This window comes from Podarcis pityusensis (assembly GCF_964106645.2).
Source record: "Podarcis pityusensis genome assembly, chromosome: 12".
Taxonomy (NCBI): domain Eukaryota; kingdom Metazoa; phylum Chordata; class Lepidosauria; order Squamata; family Lacertidae; genus Podarcis; species Podarcis pityusensis.
The window spans coordinates 502682-520397 of NC_138037.1; the positions used below are offsets into that span (position 1 = coordinate 502682).

The following is a 17716-nucleotide window of genomic DNA, read 5'->3' on the forward strand; positions in this document are numbered from 1 at the left end:
TTTCATTATATATCATTTCCCAAAATGATTTTGTTACCTTACACGTCCACCACATATGATAGAAATCTCAGAACCCTACAGAGGACAAAGAGCGTTCAGTGGTGAGGACTAGAATCTAGAATGGTTGAGTCGAAGGGACCCCCAGAGAACATCTAGTCCAACCCAGGGCAAGACCTGAATCCCAGCCGAAGTATCTCTTGATGGGGAATTTCTCAGGCGCCCTCTGGGAGGTGTTGCAATGGGGCCTCATCCAGGGTGAGTTGGGAGGGGGCCTCCCTTTCTCCCTGGGAGGGGGCAGCCCCTAACACCTTCCTCCAACTTTTAACCCTTTCCAGGTCGGGGCAAGTCCTTCCGCCTGAAGCTCCCGGCGCTGCTGGCGCTGGCGGGCAGCAAGCAGTCTCTCCCGCAGGATGACCCAGACGAGGCGGTGGTGGTGGTGGACTTCTGCAAGCAGAGCAGCGAGTCGGTGGCACTGGACGAGGTCACCTCCTCGCTGGACAACAACTGCCTGGGGTGCGGGGAGCCAGAGGACCGGCAGGCGCTGATGGAGCGCCAGGGGGGCGGGGCCTCGGAGCCGCCCGTCACCCACTCCTCCCCCCGGGCCGAGAAGACCCGCCTCAACCTGGATGCCTCCTTCTCCAACTGCAGCCTGACTCGCACCCGCTCCCGGGAGAGCTTCTACAGCGTGCGCAGAGCCTCCTCCGTGGACGACATCGAGGCCATGAAGGGCGAGGGGGAGAAGGGCCGCGGGCACAGCCGCCACGCCAGCACAGGTAGGGAGAAGAGGGGCTGGGGGGCTCAGGGTCTTCCCTGCCCTTCGGTCCCACAGCAGAGTCAGGGCGCTCCAGTCTCTCCGACTATGTGGGTCCTTCGGCACACTCGGCATGGAATCTCCCTAGCGCAAATTAAAGCGCTCACAATAGGTTCCACATGCACAATCCACAATCCGGTGCCAAATCCAGGCAGCCCTGGGGGACCCAAAAAAATTGTCGTGGGTGCTCAGCACCCATCTGCGGGGCCTTGGGCATTGCTTCCCGTCCGAGGCCTCGGGGGGCCTTGGAAGCAGCGCCTGAGGCCTCGCAGGGCCCCCACTTCCAGGGGCCACAAGGTCACGTGACATCAGCATCACTGGGCACGCATGATCTGGGGCCCAAGTTGGCGCCCCAACGCAATCAATAGATTTAATTAGATATATATACTTTAATGGACAAGTAGTAGAATCCTAGAGCTGTAGCGTTGGAAAGGACTAAAAGGGTAATCTAATCCCCCCCCCTGCAAGGCAGGAATTTAGATTGATGATGATAATGATAATAATGATAATAATGATAATAATAATAATAATAATTTTATTATTTATATCCCACCCATCTGGCTGGGATTCCCCAGCCACTCTGGGCAGCTCCCAAAAGAACACTAAAAACAGAATACAACTTCAAACATTAAAAACCTCCCTAAACAGGGCTGCCTTCAGATGTCTTCTAAAAGTCAGAGAGTTGTTTATTTCCTTGACATCTGATGGGAGGGTGTTCCACAGGGCGGGTGCCACCACCGAGAAGGCCCCTGCCTGGTTCCCTGTATCCTCACTTCTCGCAGGGAGGGAACTGCCAGAAGGCCCTTGGAGCTGGACCTCAGTGTCCGGGTAGAACAATGGGGGTGGAGACGCCCCTTCAGATTTAATGCACCAACAGTTGTTTGTGCTTTCGCTAGCAGTGCATGGCACAAAAAGTAAATTGCAAAGAGTTGAAGATGTTTTTCTCAAATGTTGCCAAGGGCCAAGAAAGGCATTGTGGGCCAAGGGTTGGAGCACCCCGGCACAGTTAACCCCTGGAACTCCCTGCCACAGGAGCTGGGGTGGCTTTGAAGGAGGGTTGGGCAGAGGAGGAGAGGGCTGCTGGCGGCTCCTGTCCAGGATTGTTAGACCCTGAATGGCAGTTTCTGTAAACTGCAGGAGGGGAGAGTGTCGCTCTTGTGCTCAAATCCTGCTTGTGGGTTTCCCATGGGGGCAACTGAGTGACCCCTCTGAGAGCAGGAGGCTGCACTCGGTGGGTCCCCTTGGGCCTGATCCAGCCCCTTCTAGTCCGTCTCCCTGGAGGCTCAGCTGAGCCTGGGACTCGGATCTGAGGCTCCACTGTGTGTTGGGGGGCAGAGAGGGGTCCCGAGGGACGGAGAAGGAGGCCGGCAAGCTCTCTGGGGGTATCCCACCTGGCCTCTGTGTCCCCGGCAGGCGCCATGAACAACGTCCGCAGCCACCTGCTGAACTCCACCTCCGACTCGGACCTGATCCGCTACCGGGCCATCAGCAAGATCCCCCAGATCACCCTCAACTTTGTGGACTTCAAGGCGGAGGCCTTCCTGACCTCGCCCTCCAACGAGAAGGAGATCATTGCCTCCAGCAAGCTCAAGGATCGCACCCACAACGTCACTGAGAAAGTCACCCAGGTAGGCTGGCCGAGCGGGACCTGGAGGTGGTGGTCAGGTGTGGGCAGAGACACCCAGGGGTGACCTGGCATGGGCTGGCAGAGGTGCCCAGAGGCCCCAGCCGCTGTCTCTGAGAAGGGACAGGGACCCTTCCAGCTATTTATTCCATTTGATTTTGATTTAATAGTTCTGCATTGCAGGCAGTTGGACTTGATGGCCCTTTCGGGGGGTCTCTCTATGATTTTTGATTCTGTAGCTAAGTTAGGGTCCCATAGAGGCTGCGGAGGAAGAGATGAAGGCATCGTTAGTCTTTATTACGTTTTATCTTGATTTAATATTGCTGCACTCCTGGGGGCTGCCCTAGATGACGCTTGGGATCCCTTCCGACTCTGCTAGTCGACGATTCTAGGATTTGTATTCTGCTTTTCCAGCAACAAACGTCGAGCTCGCAATAATCACAACAGCAAAGGGCTGGGGGAATGTAAGCACCGGAATGTCAAAGGCAGTAAAACAAAGCAAACAGCTGCAACAAATTATTAATCAAAACAATTAATGCAGATAAGTAAAATCATAATTCAAAATGAATGCGGGCCCTGCCTGCGCTGAGGTCTCCATGGCACCTCAGTGGATTGGGCCCCTGCGTCCCAAGCGTTGACACTTCCCTCGGGCTCAAAGTAATCCTTGGGGGTCTGGAAGGGAGATGGGAGGCCCTCTGCATATGTTTGTGTATCCTCTATGAGAAAAGGCATTCCAAGCCCTGAAGGGTTTCTCTCCCAGGTTCTGCTCTTCCTTTCTGCCTCTGTGTTAACCTGTGGAACTCCCTGCCACATGAGGCAGCGATGGCCACCAACTGGACGACTTGGAAAAGAGCATTCACTAAATCCATGGGGGGGGGCTATGGGGGGCTCCTACCCAGGAGGGGAGAGTTGCTCTTGTGCGTGAATCCTGCGGCCAGATTCCCGGCGGGAACATCTGGTTGGCCACTGTGAAAACAGGACTAGATGGACCCCCTTTGCCTTCAGCCAGGCTCATTTGATGTTCTTGTGGAACCTCCAGACCCAGAGGCAGTCTATCTCTAGACCATGGATAGGCAAACTAAGGCCCAGGGGACAGATCCGGCCCAATCGCCTTCTAAATATGGCCCATGGACGGTCCGGGAATCAGCGTGTTTTTATATGAGTAGAATGTGTACTTTTATTTAAAATGCATCTCTGGGTTATTTGTGGGGCATAGGAATTCATTCATTTCCCCCCCCCCAAAAAAAAATATAGTCTGGCCCCCCACACGGTCTGAGGGACAGTGGACCGGCCCCCGGCTGAAAAAGTTTGCCAACCCCTGATCTAGACTGAGGTTCTTAGTCTTTTGACCACAGTGAGAACAGGATCCTGGACTGGGTGAGCCACTGGCCTGATCCGGCAGGCTGGGAAATAGGAAGGGGGGACAAAATGCCCCTCTGCTTCTCCCCCCCCCCCCGTTTTTCCTGACTTCTGCAAGCCCACCTGCCCCTCCCTCTGCATCCTTCTCTTCTGCTGCCGTCTTGGGGGTGTCAGAGTTGGCTTGGCTACAGGCGGGGGTGTTGTGTGTGAGTGTGATGAGGGGGTCCTCCCCCCTTCCTGCAGTGGGGGTCTCTGCTCCCCCCCAAAAAAATCTCTGGGTGCCTCTGCTGCCCTTGCAGCTCATGCTCTGGCAGTCTGGATCAGGGACGATGTGGAGAGCAGCTGGGAGACAAAGTCTGGAGAAGAGGAGAGATGAGAGCCACCTTCAAATATCTGGAGGGCGGAGCTCGCCTCTTTTCTGCTGCCCTTTCCAGAGGGCGGGATCTGAACCCATGGCTCCAAGGTGCAAGAAAAGAGATTCCGACTCAACGTCAGGAAGGACTTTCTGACAGCAAGAGCCATTCGACGGAAGAGCAGACTCCCTCAGAAGGGGGCAGACTCTCCTCCATTTGAGATGGCCAGGAAAAGGTCCAGTGGCTAATAATAATAATAGTAATAATAATTTATTTATACCCCCCCCCACTGTGGGCAGCTCCCAACAGATTGAAAACAGAATAAAACATCAGACATTGAAAACTTCCCTAAACAGGGCTGCCTTCAGATGTCTTCTCAAAGTCAGGTAGTTGTTTATTTCTTTGATATCTGATGGGAGGGCGTTCCACAGGGCAGGCACCACCACCGAGAAGGCCCTCTACCTGGTTCTCTGTAACCTCACTTCTCACAGTGAGGGAACCACCAGAAAGCCCTCGGAGCTGGACCTCAGTGTCTGGGCAGAACGATGGGGGTGGAGATGCTCCTTCAGGTCCACTGGGCCAATCTCTCACGGATGCTGTAGTTGGGATTCCTGCCTTGCAGAGGGTTGGACTAGATGACCCTGGGGTTCCCTTCCAACTCTACAGTTCTGTGATTTCCTTCCTGCCTCTCTCTGGTTAAGGGAGCTGGGTGTGGCGGAATTGGGGAGAGCCCGGTGGAGCCCCCACGCCTGCCTCTTCCTTGCGCCACTGCCGTCCACCCCACCCTCCTGCATGAGTTTTTGCAGACCTTCTGCCAGGGGTGAGCTCATCGCACGCTCCTTTTGCCCAGGGGTGAGATGTCTCCTGTCCCAGGTTCAAAGCCAGGGCTCGGCCTGGGTGTCTGCTTCCCGGGCCGAGAACACAGGGGTGTCTCTGGGCCACGTGCAGAGTGCCTCTCTTGCCGCTGCTTTTCCGTGGGATGAGGGAAATTAGAGTGTCCTTCGAGAAAGTGCACTTCTCTCCTTCCAGGAAATTGATGGAGGGAAGATCTGCAGCCAGAGAGGGGGAACCATATTAAAATACTTGGCAGGATTTATAGATGTTTTCTCCCTCCGTCTCGCTTGCAAGAACCTTCCCCGTAAAATATGACCCTCCCTCTCCCCGCACGTCCTTCGCGCGGCTGCCAGGCTCCTCGTGAGAATCTCCAGGCCTCAAGGAGGGCGGAAGGAGGGACAGCAGGTCTTGCTGCTCTTCTGCCATCTTAGTGGAGAGACGGGGAGCTCAATCTGAAATAAAAGGAATCGCTTGAAGCAAGTGACCCAGAGAGCCGGACCGAGCTTTGCTCAAGCTTGTCTGCAGAAGGGGCTCCTCCTCCTCTGGACTGTGAATCGGCGCACGGATCCTGGCTGGATCGGAGGTGCTAGGAAGCAGATGGGGGCAGTTTCTGCTCTGGGGGGGTGGGGTGGGGAATTTAGTCCCATTCAGACTCAAAGTTTCGTTGTTGTTTAGTCATTTAGTCACGTCCGCCTCTTCGTGACCCCCTGGACCAGAGCACGCCAGGCACTCCTGTCTTCCACTGCCTCCCGCAGTTTGGTCAGACTCATGCTGGTAGCTTCAAGAACACTGTCCCACCATCTCGCCCTCTGTCGTCCCCTTCTCCTTGTGCCCTCCATCTTTCCCAACATCAGGGTCTTTTCCAGTGAGTCTTCTCTTCTCATGTGGTGGCCAAAGTATTGGAGCCTCAGCTTCAGGATCTGTCCTTCCAGTGAGGACTCAGGGCTGATTTCCTTCCGAATGAAGAGCTTTGATCTTCTTGCAGTCCATGGGACTCTCCAGAGTCTCCTCCAGCACCAGAATTCAAAAGCATCAATTCTTCGGCGATCAGCCTTCTTTATGGTCCAGCTCTCACTTCCATACATTACTACTGGGAAAACCATAGCTTTAACTATACGGACATTTGTCGGAAGGTGATGTCTCTGCTTTTTAAGATGCTGTCTAGGTTTGGACTCAAAGTTATGATCCTCTTTTCCATTCTTACCTGAAGATGCCGTAATATTAGAGGCTACCGTCCACACACTTACTCTGCGCAGATACTGGTGGTTAGGGAAACTTCTTTCTAAACTAAAAAAAAATAATAAAAAAATGTCCTGTAGCACCTTATAGACCAACTAAGTTCTGGGTATGTGCTTTTGTGTGCATGCACACTTTTTCGGATACACGGAAGCAGAAGTCCCCAGACCCTTATATATAGTGGGAGAGTGGGGGGGGGGTATTACTTAGAAGGGTAGCAGGAGATGGGCAATTGGCTCAATGGGTCTGGTCAACCTGTTAATGACTGCAATTAGTCCTGAATTTAATGAGACAACTGCTTAGCAGAGTTTCTCTTTCTTTCTCTCCTGGAAGTGGTGAAGGTGTTTTAAAGATGGCTCACCAAACTGCAAAGTCTCAGTCAAAAGGTTTTATTCCCAGACCAGCATTAAGGTTGCAAAAGAAATGGGTTGACTGTTAACATGAGCCAAGACTATCAAACAAAAGCCTTATCTCCTCTAGCACATTGTGAATCACAGCAACAGACCTCACAGGCAAGACTCTTCAGACAGACATTTTGCTATGGGGCGTCTGCAAACAGAGTGGTCTTCTTTTTATTAGCACTTCCAGCTGACACCAATTATGGTCACAGTGCCACTCCCAAATGTAAAGGAAAAAACTCTGGAACCTTTCAGAAACTTCAACTTGTTTCTTTGCAGAATGATTCCCTAACACAGGGGTCTGCAACCTGCGGCCCATGGGCCGGATGCGGCCCACAAAGACCGTTTTATTGGCCCCTGAGCTGCCCCCGAACTGAGCCAGCCGATTAGTGAGTCCTCCGCATGCTGCGCTAAACCGGGGCAGCACGGGGACTCGCCGAGCAGGGCCGAAAATCGCGTCTGCCCACACACAGATACCGGAAATCGCTTCTGTGCATGCTCAGACGCCGAAAATCGCTTCCGCACAGGTGCGACTTTCGGCATCTGGGCATGCGCACAAGTGATTTCTGGCGCTGCGGACATGCGCAGACACAATTTCCAGTGTCGTGCCGTGCCGGTCCGGCCCACGGACGATCTCCGTGGGAGTGATCCAGCCCACGGCCGGTAAGCCTTGCCCACCCCTGCCCTAAGACATAAGGAGTCAAACCCAAGATCTTGCATGCAAAGGAGGCGCTCTAACCACTGATCTACGGGCCCCTAGAGCTTATGTTGCCCTCATTCTGCCTGCCATTTGAAACCCTTTTTATTTTTTATTTTTTTTAATAATTTTTATTAAAGTTTTAGACAATAAAAAAAGAGGGGGAAAAACCATGCACAATACATATAACAACAACACACACAAAAAGCAACACAAAATTCAACAATAAAAAACAAAGAAAACATAACAATTAAAAACAAACTCTCTTTTCCATTTCCATTTTTAAATTACTTACTTTCTGGACTTTAATACCTCATACCTCCCTCTTTTGTATTCCAATCCAAATTATTTGTCCAGCAGTTTCTTTTCCACTTTTTAAATCCCAAACTTTAATTTAATAAAATATTAAAATATATAACTTCAACTTCTTTAAACCTAATCCTTGGTCTTAGTATCATATAACATTAAAATTTTCCCTCTTAATATCAAATTTCCATTTCTTTAAACATCTTTAATCTTAATCTTTAATCTTAGTCTATCATTAACTTTAACCTGTACAGCTGGAAACCACTTATTTTCAATCCAACATCACTCTAACATTCTTTAATTTTACAGTGTTTCTGAAGATAGTCTTTGAATTTCTTCCAATCTTCCTCCACCGACTCTTCTCCCTGGTCCCGGATTCTACCAGTCATTTCCGCCAATTCCATATAGTCCATAAGTTTCATCTGCCATTCCTCCAGCATGGGAAGTTCTTGTGTCTTCCAATACTTTGCGATGAGTATTCTTGCTGCTGTTGTTGCATACATAAAGAAAGTTCTATCCTTTTTTAACACCATTTGGCCCACTATGCCCAGGAGAAAGGCCTCTGGTTTCTTGGGGAAGGTATACTTAAATACCTTTTTTAATTCATTATATATCATTTCCCAGAAAGCCTTAATCCATTTGAAACCCTTTTTAATGCTGGAACCTGGCCTGGGACCTAGGGCAGGGAATGAATAAATACAATAATAGTTGTAATTAATCAACAATGAAAACGCTTAGGGGAAAGTTGCTCACCTCACACTCTAATTATTATTATTATTATTATTATTATTATTATTATTATTATTATTATTTTATACCCCACCCATCTGGCTGGATTGCCCCAACCACTTCCACACTGATAAGAGGAGGAAGAAGATGCCCCCCCCCAAAAAAATAGAGCTGTGAGTGAGAGGATGCAAAATCCCATCAGAAGCTCCATCGCCATCTCTCTTCCTCACCCCCCCTTGCTGCCCCCTTCCTCTGGCCCTTCCCAGGGTCCTGGCTCCCTCCCCCCGCAGAACTTGTCCAGACAGAATGAGGCCACTTCCTTGCGCCCTGTGGTGGGGAGGGGCTGTGGTGCGCTTGCCAAAGTGTGTGTCCGCCGCCCCCCCCTCGCGGCAGCCAGCGATGGGTCCATCAAGAGCGGTGTGCACATTGGCCTGATGAGGCTGGCATCCAGCCAGCGCCTGGCGGGCTCAGCTCCCCTGAGTACCTGCCCTCAGGATGGGCAGAGAGAAAGAAACAAGCTGGTAATTAAAGCATCTCCCCTCCGAAGAAAGATTGGCACATCTGGGGAAAGGTGATTAAGGGGGATTTGATGGAGGGGTTTTCAGATTAGGCCTGGCATAGAGGAAGCAGAGAGAAGCGTTTCCCTCCCTCTCTCCAAAGTCCTGAACATCCTGTGAAGCTGAATGCCAGGAGATCCAGGACAGAGGAAAGGAAGACGTACTGTATTTTTTGCTCTATAAGACACACCAGACCACAAGACGCACCTTGTTTTTGGAGGAGGAAAACAAGAAAAAAAATATTCTGAATCCCAGAAGCCAGAACAGCAAGAGGGATCGCTGCGCAGCGAAAGCAGCAATCCCTCTTGCTGTTCTGGCTTCTGGGATAGCTGCACAGCCTGCATTCGCTCCACAAGACACACACACATTTCCCCTTACTTTTTAGGAGGGAAAAAGTGAGTCTTATAGAGCAAAAAATACGGTACTTCATGCAACACAGAGTTAAACCGTGGAACTCCCCCCCCCCCACACACACACAGTTGCTGGAAGCCACAGGAAGGGAGATGATGGTCCTGTGTTCAAATCCTGCTTGAGGGTGGTCCACAATGGGCACCTGCTTGGCATCGGTGACAAGAGAAGGCTGGACTGGGCAGGCCATTGGCCCTCCTTAGGCTCTTATGGAGCCTCCAGGCCCCTGCCCCCGGAGGCACGCCTGGCCCCGAGGCTCTTCCCTGATTCTGAAGGGTCTCCGGCCTGGTTCCGGGTGGGGGGCGGCTGAGATGGGAAAGGCACCATGTCATTCCTTGTGGCTGCAATGCCTGCGCTGCAGGGGGTTGGACTAGATGGCCTTTGGGGTGCCCCTTCTGAGTCTACGGTTCTACAACGAGAAGGTTCACTGGAGGTTTTTAAGCAGAGGTTGGGTGGCCAGAGCTTTGTCAGGAATTATTCATCTGTGGCCCGTGACTCCTGCATTGCAGGGGGCTGGTCTAGATGGCCTTTGGGGTGTCCTATGATTTTGTGCCGCTTCAGGGTGGAGCAGTGGCAATGAGGACAGCAAGTTGTAGGGGAGAGGGAAGGGGAGAGGGGCTTAACAAGCCCCCTCCTGTCTCCCCAGCTCCAGGGCGTCTCTCCAGGCTCCTAATCCCCTCCAGACAGCCTTTGCCTCCCTCTGTCCTTGCTTAATCGAAGTGCATATGGTGGGTGGGTGGGAGCGGGGGGGGGCATCCCGGGGCCTGACATGCAGAAGGTTCCCCCCCCCAAGAGCCCCCACTGGCATCTCCAGACTTCAGGGAAGGCTGGGAAAGTCCAGTTTCTGACTCCCCCTAAGAGCCCCTGAACACCGGCCGAGTTGTTTGAAACAGGAACAAGGAGGGCTGGAACCTTCCTTTATTTCTTTGGCGGCTGCAGAGCCCCTGCTCCGCGGGACGAAGGGGGCAGCTTCAGCCCCCCCCCCGCCCGGCGTCTCCGGAGAGGGTGGAGGCAGAGCGACGCCCGACCCAGGGGAGAACGGCGGGCAGCTGCCGGCCCGTGTGCGGACAATGCAACTTGGTGCTCTGAGGCTGCTTCCTCCGACGGGGCTGCGCTATGGTCCAGCTGGGGCTGAGGCGAGCCTGGCCCCAGATGTGGGGCTGCTGGTGCGCGCCCCCTGGGGATGTGGCGAGGCCGTGCGGATGATGGATGGATGGTCTTCTTCCTGCCTCCCTTTGTCAGGAGAAGACCCCGAAGGGCTGGAGCGAAGCCCCTCTTCCGTGGGGCGGGGGCTGCTTGCGCACGCGCCCTCTCCGACTTTATGGCCCCATAAGTCCCGGCTGGCTGGAGGGCGGGCGGAGAGCGAGCGAGGGAGAGTTGGGGGCTGGGGGGGTCTCCGCCAAGCAGCCGCATCGGAAGCCCGCAGCGCCTCTGTCTCCCGGCGCGCTCCAAGGTGACCCCCGTGCCGCAAGGTGCGCCCCCCCCCGGCCAGGGACTGGACCGCGCAGCGGGAGCGGGGAAGGATCTCGGGGGCCGGAGGTGCCTCTGGAGAATAGGGGAGGGCGGTGTGCTCCTGCCTTGTGCCTCAGTTTCCCCGGCCGCACTCGGGGGAGGAGGAGAACCCCGGGAGCCAGTCAGGGCTGCGGAGCGGACTGATTCAGGAGCCGGGGGATAAAGAGGAGGGATGGGGAGGGTATACATTCAGGAGCCCCCTCCCCAGCACAGATCTCCCCCGTTTGGGGGTGGGGAGTGGGGCTGGGTGCGCGCTCGCTCTCGCTCCGTCTCCCTCTCCAAATGCTCATTGCCGCCAGAGCAGATGGACTCTCCCCTCCTTGGAGCAGAGGTGGGGGTGAGGATGCTCTGAGAGCGAGGAGGAGCCGGGGGCGGGGGGGGGAGGCTGGCAGCGAGTGGGCGGAGGCCAGCCGGGGCCACCCCGTGGGTGGGCCAAGGAGGGAGGGAGGGAGGGAGCGAGAAAGACCCTGGCATCTGTTCCCATCTGCCCAGCCTCCGCTGGTGAGGTGCCTGGCTGCCTCCCTCTCGCCCTCCTCGCCACCCCCCACGGCGGCGGGGGGGCACTGCGCCGGCGGCCAGGGCCCCCCCTGAGCCCCCTGCCCTGAGCCAGGATCGTCGCTGCAGCGGGCATGTCTCAGGGCAGGAAGGACAGCGGCGTCGGGCAGCCGGAGGGCAAGAACGCCCGAGTGCGCCGGGCGGTGCGCATCTCCAGCCTGGTGGCGCAGGAGGTAGGGGGCTGTGGGGGGCGGGCAGCCCGCCAGGGGGCTTTCCAGAGGGGAGGGGCTCTGGTTCTTCCGAGGGTGGGGTAGGGCGGGGAGAGCACTCTGCATGCGCTCAGAGGCTGGGGGGAGGTGTGGGGCTCATGAAGTTCTGTCGAGTTCTGGGTTGGGAGGGAGGGGAGCCCCTTGTGCTGTTCTGTGCCCCAACCCCTGCACTTGGGGGGGGCACCCAGAACTAGGCTCTTCAGGGTACCAGGAGCGAATTCTGCCGGGTCTTCTGCAGACACCCTGGCCCTGGCCTGCCCTTTCCTGACCTTGTTTCCTGATCTGCATCCAACTGTTGCTCCCAAATATTTACGTGACACCAGCTGGACACTCAGTGATGCCTGACCCAGCCGGCCGATGCCACAGGGAGCCATAGATCCCTATGCGCATGGAGGGGGCTGGGTGAGGGGACCCCTGCTGCCCCCCCAGGCAGAAGAAGTGCTTTGGGGGTTGCAGAGGAAAGGGGGAGTGAAGAGTTTGGGGGTTCAGGATGAAGGCTTTCTGGGGAGGGGGCAGCTGGGCAGGTCATTCTCTGGAGCAGAGAGTCTTATTACTACCTCATCATTACTGATTGGTATTATTTATTATTGCCTTGTTATTATTCGTGCCTAATTAGTGGACATGCCATGAGGGTGGGGAGGGGGCTTCAAATACCGTTCCCCCCATGAAAAACAGAGAAGGGACGTTGGCGCTGTTTTGTTGCAGAGGTGAGGCACGTATTCCGAGACCATCCCTGATTCTTTGCGTGCTGTTCAGCTACATCCTACTCAGTGTAGGTGCATTGAAACCAATGGGCCTCTCTTCATCATGGTCATTAATTCAAATGGGTCTACTCTGAGCAGAGATTTGCTGAATGTCGCCTTTAGCGTCAGTGCGTGCAGACTGGAAGGGGAAGCTGAGAGAATGTGCATTAAAGTTCCTTTTAGCCCCCCATGGCTGGCGATGGATCCCCCACACACATCACCATGCAGTCCAAAAGTGTTGCTAAACCAATTTTTTTTTGGGGGGGGGGAGTCTTGGTTCCCCTCCTCCTTAGTGTCTCTCTTCCTTTCCCTGATGTAGCCCTTCCAGCCACCCGGCTCTTTGGATCTCCGCTTGCAATCAGAACCTGCCCCCCGGTTCTCCAGAGTCCCCCCCCCTTCGATTAATGGGCAGCTCCAGCAGACTGTGCCTTGTGCCGGGGGCTACGATCTTGCAGGGAGGCCAACATTCATCTTTTGGACATGACCAAGCAGCTGGTTTGGTGGGGAACGGCGGGAGCAATTACTGGGGAGGGGGCTGAAAAAAGTGCCCCCTCCCACCTTCGCTCTATCTGTATTGTGATACATTTTGTGGAGGGAGGGAGACTGATGGTGTTAGGACTACTTGATGCTTATGCTGCTCCTAATACAGCTCTGTTAAGCTTTAGATCACAGGGGGTTGGACTAGATGGCCCTTGGGGGTCCTTTCCAAACCTACAATTCTAAGATTTTTTAAAAATAAAAAATATGTATTTAATTTGTGTGCTGCCAGTAGTCTCGGCATTTTGCTGTGGGGGTTTGATGGTAGCCGCCCTCCACCTGGTGGCTTCCAGATGTTTTGGGCAACAGTTTCCGCCCATCCCGGCCAGGTCCACATCTGGAGCACAGCTGTTGCAAGTGGCAGCCCCAGACGTCTGGAGAGGCAGGACACTTGTCCTTGCGGTTTGGGGACCCTTTGACTGGGAGCCACTTCGGAACTAACTGGTTTGGGAACATCGTAATAGCAAAAAATCGCCGTGAAAATGTCTGCTCAGAATTAGGGGCGCAGGAAGCTGCCTTCTCCCGAGTCCGGCTCTGGGGCCAGTCCACTTCAGCATTCCCTACACTGACCGGCAGCAATGGCTCTCCTGGGTTTTGGACAGGGGTCTGTCTCCCAGCCCTACCTGGGTTGAACCAGGGCCCTTCTGCATGCCAAGCAGGTGTTCTGACACGGAGCTCTGGCCCTTCAGCTCTTTCCAGAGATTTCTTTGCTTGCTTGCTTGTGACCCAGAAACTACAACTAATCCAGAATGTGGCAGCCAGATTGGTGCCTGGGGGCGGCCGCCGAGACCACACAACACCGTTCCTGAAAGACCTACACTGGCTCCCAGGACGTTTCCGAGCACAACTCAAAGTGTTGGTGCTGACCTTTAAAGCCCCAAACGGCCTCAAAGGCCCAGTATCCCTGAAGGAGCGTCTCCACCCCCATCTCTCAGCCCGGACACTGAGGTCCAGCTCCGAGGGTCTTCTGGCGGTTCCCTCACTGCGAGAAGGCAAGTTACAGGGAACCAGGCAGAGGGCCTTCTCAGTAGTGGCGCCCGCCTTGTGAAACGCCCTCCCGTCAGATGTCAAAGAGAACAACAACTACCAGACTTTTAGAAGACATCTGAAGGCAGCCCTGTTCAGGGAAGCTTTTAATGTTTGATGTATTACCGTACAGTGGTACCTTGGGTTACATATGCTTTAGGTTACATATGCTTCAGGTTAAAGACTCCGCTAACCCAGAAATAGTACCTCGGGTTAAGAACTTTGCTTCAGGATGAGAACAGAAATTGTGCTCTGGCGGCGCAGCGGCAGCAGGAGGCCCCATTAGCTAAAGTGGTGCTTCAGGTCAAGAACAGTTTCAGGTTAAGAACGGACCTCCGGAACGAATGAAGTAGTTAACCCGAGCTATCACTGTATTTTAATATTTTGTTGGAAGCCGCCCAGAGTGGCTGGGGAAGCCCAGCCAGATGGGCGGGGTACAAATAATAAATTATTATTATTATTATTATTAGTTGTTGTTGTTGGGGTCCCAGCTGGACCCGCTGCTCTTATGGTCATCTCTCCTCCCTTGGAGGTTTCCAAGCAGAGCCTGGGATGCTTTCGTTGCGATTCCTGCCTTGTGGGAGCTCGGACTCGGTGGCCCTTGGCATCCCTTCCATTTCCAGGGGTCTCTCAGTGGAGTCTCCTTCGCGGGAGAGCTTTAAGCAGAGGGCCATTGGCCACCTGTCAGGGATTTGCCAACTGCGATTCCTGCCTTGCTGGGTCTAGATGGCCGCTTGGGGTCCCTCCCAAGTCTATGGTTCTGTCTTTCTGCAAGGTGTGGGGAGGGTCTGGGTCTGCTCCCATGTGGACTCTGCCCCCTAGGCCAGGAGCAGGACAGAGGGGCTGGTGAGAAGGGACGGTGTTGCCCCCAGCCCTCTGTCTCCCACCTTGAAGTTGGAACCAGTTCAAGCTCTCTGAGGTTTGCATGTGTCCAGGCAAACCTCTTCAAGATGCCCCCCACTCAGGATTTGGCACATTGCACAAGGCAAAGACCGCCCCCCCCCCCGGTCCAAAAAGGGCTCCCAGAGAAGCAATTTCATTTCCTTTTTAAAAAAATAATATGTCCAGTTCCTGTGTCTCCCACTTTGTTCTGCAAGGAGTTCAAGGAGGTCTCTCCCCCCCCCCCCCATTTAAATCTCCACAATTTATTATGGGTGTTATTTATTAAATTTTCACCTGGAGTTTTCAGGGTGCTCCACAGCACAAAAACACAGAATGAAACCACAAAGGACACGATAAAAACAAGAACAAAACAAACCCATACAGTAATTTCCCCCCTCCCACAAAGACATTGAAAAGGACATAGACTGTTGATCAGCCAAAGGTCTGGCTGAAGAGGAACATTTTCGCACAGAAACCCTGTGGGGTAGGCTAAAATAATAATAATAATAATAATAATAATAATAATAATAATAATAATGGTCTGAGAGGCAGTGACTGGCTCCAGGTCACACCCAGGGATCTTCATGGCTGAGAGGCGGAATTCGAACCCTGGTCTCCCAGGACCTAGTCCATGACTCTAACCCCTATTTTTTTTTTTTATAATGATATTTATTAAAGTTTCAAAAAATACATGAAAATACAAAATAAAGAAAAAAGTATAAAGTTTTGAGATATAACAAAAAAGTAGAAAATAAGGAAAAACATACAAAATAAAACAGTTAAAAACACAATAATTTTCCATAACCTATCTTCCTTGCTCTTATTTCCCCGGACCTCCTCGTACCTCCCTTTTTTGTATTCCAGTTCAGTTTGTTAGTTCAGCAAATCCTTACCATTAAGCTTTTACCCAATTGTAAACCTTTTTTCATATCTCTTAAAGCATTACAGCTAAAAACCTCTTAGTTTCTATCCAACATCCTTCTAAGATTACTTAATTTTACAATATTTCTGTAAATAGTCTTTAAATTTCTTCCAGTCTTCTTTCACCGACTCTTCTCCCTGGTCTTGGATTCTGCCAGTCATTTCCGCCAATTCCATATAGTCCATCACCTTCATCTGCCATTCTTCCAAAGTGGGTAGATCTTGTGTCTTCCAATACTTTGCAATAAGTATTCTTGCTGCTGTTGCAGCATACATGAAAAAGGTTCTGTCCTTCTTTGGCACCAGTTGGCCGACAATGCCCAAAAGACCCTAACCCCTACACCACACTGTCTCTCTCGCTGGTTTCCTCAGAGCTCAGCCCTCGGCCTCCCCTCTGTTCTCTCGCTCCAATCAAGGTGCTTCTTCTCCCCTGGGGAGCCCTGCGGCCAAAGTCCTCCTTGGGGGGCGCTGGGAGTGTGGGGTGCTGCCCCCCAGCCTAGCCAGGTAGCCCTCCAGCCCCTTAGGAAACACCCCATCTGTCACCCGCAGGCTCTGGGTTCGAGAAAGGCTCCAGCACGCCCCCTGCTGCTGCTTTGCCTGAACTGTGAATCCTGGAAGGAAAGGCGCAAGCAGAAGGAAGCACTTTGCACGGCCGGCCCGTCTTCCAGGATTTTGCCCAGTCCTTTTTTAAAGCCAGCCAGCTTGGTCGCCATCACTGTCTCCTGTGGCAAGGAGTTCCGTAGTTTAACTCTGTGTCCTGGGATGGGCAGGCAGAGGCAGTCCTCTGTTCCCTTTCTCCACCAACCATTGCCTCATTGGGGTGCAGGTCTAGGCTTTCTCAATGTTGCCATAAATCCACTCTGCCCGCACTCAGAGGCACTCTCTTCTTCCCGAGTCAAGCCCTTGCATGGAAAGCGGGTTCCGGAGCTGAGCCCTGTGCCACCCCCAACGTTACGAAGAGGGCAAAGGCCCCACTTGACCAGCCCTGTGAGGCCAGGGGCGCAGGATGGGGGGCAAGAAATGGGGGGCAGCTTGGGGTGGGAGGGGACTCTGGGAAAGACCACGCTGTGCCCCTGCACTTGCCCTGCCTCCCCCCATCTTCCCTTCCTTCCTATGTCCAGCTGTGGGGCAATTCAACAGAGAGGCAGTGTCGCCTAGTGGTTAGAGCACTAGGCTCAAGTCCCCACTCAGCCATGGGTGACCTTGGCGGGGGCAGTCGCTGCCTCACGGCCTAGCCTACCTCGCAGGGTTGTTGTAAGGATAAGGGAGGAAGCAGGAACACACTGGCCACCTTGAGCTCCCTGCAGGGACCCCCAGGGGCTATCTAGTCCAACCCCCTTGTGAAATGTAAGAAATAAAGTTGTGCTGTGCCCACAGCAGACAAGGAGCAACAGAAGCAGGCAGTAAGAGGGCAGAGGATGCCAGGGGGCTTGTTCAGAGGAGCCCCCCCCCCCAGTGTGGGTCATTTTGACTGCCCTCAGTTTCCAAACCAGGCCAAGTGAAGTGTGTGTGTGTGTGTGTGTGTGTGTGTGTGTGTATAATCAGGTGCTAAAGGTCAGGTACAGACTGTGGGTTTTTCCTGGGGGGGACTCTGGGGTACTCATACCCCTAGATATTTTATGAATCTAAGTTTGGGCTCACTGAGGGGCAGTATTTCAATATGAGTAGGAAAAAGAGAGCACCTCTCAACATTTTTTAAAGAAGCAATGCAGTGGAAGTGAACGATGCCCTGGGGGGGGAATCCCACGGAGAATGGCCCCTGCCAGGCCACCACCCAGGGGTCAGTGGAACCCCCAAGAAGGACCCAGCCCCACTGATCAAGAGGGTCTGTCAGGAAGGCTTGAGCACAGCCAAATGGTCTGGTGAGCTGCCGATAGGCCTGCCTGTTCAGGAAGCAGGTGAATGAGCGCCCTGGAGTCCGCCACGGAAGTCCGTTCCCCTGGCGCAAGCCGTGCCAAGGACCCCCCTAAACCCCCCTGGGCAAGGCAGCCGCCCTCAATCTCCACTTCTGTAAAATGG

General features: G+C 53.5%; 1 protein-coding gene across 1 annotated transcript in view; it reads left to right on the top strand.

Moving 5' to 3' along the window:
* The window catches only part of KCNH2 (potassium voltage-gated channel subfamily H member 2), an 84147-nt gene that overhangs the window by 38418 nt on the left and 28013 nt on the right, over positions 1–17716 (top strand). Inside the window, exons 4-5 of the mRNA XM_080975401.1 lie at positions 336–773; positions 2225–2439. Coding sequence (XP_080831527.1) covers positions 336–773; positions 2225–2439 — 653 coding nt within the window. The remainder of the gene's footprint in view (positions 1–335; positions 774–2224; positions 2440–17716) is intronic.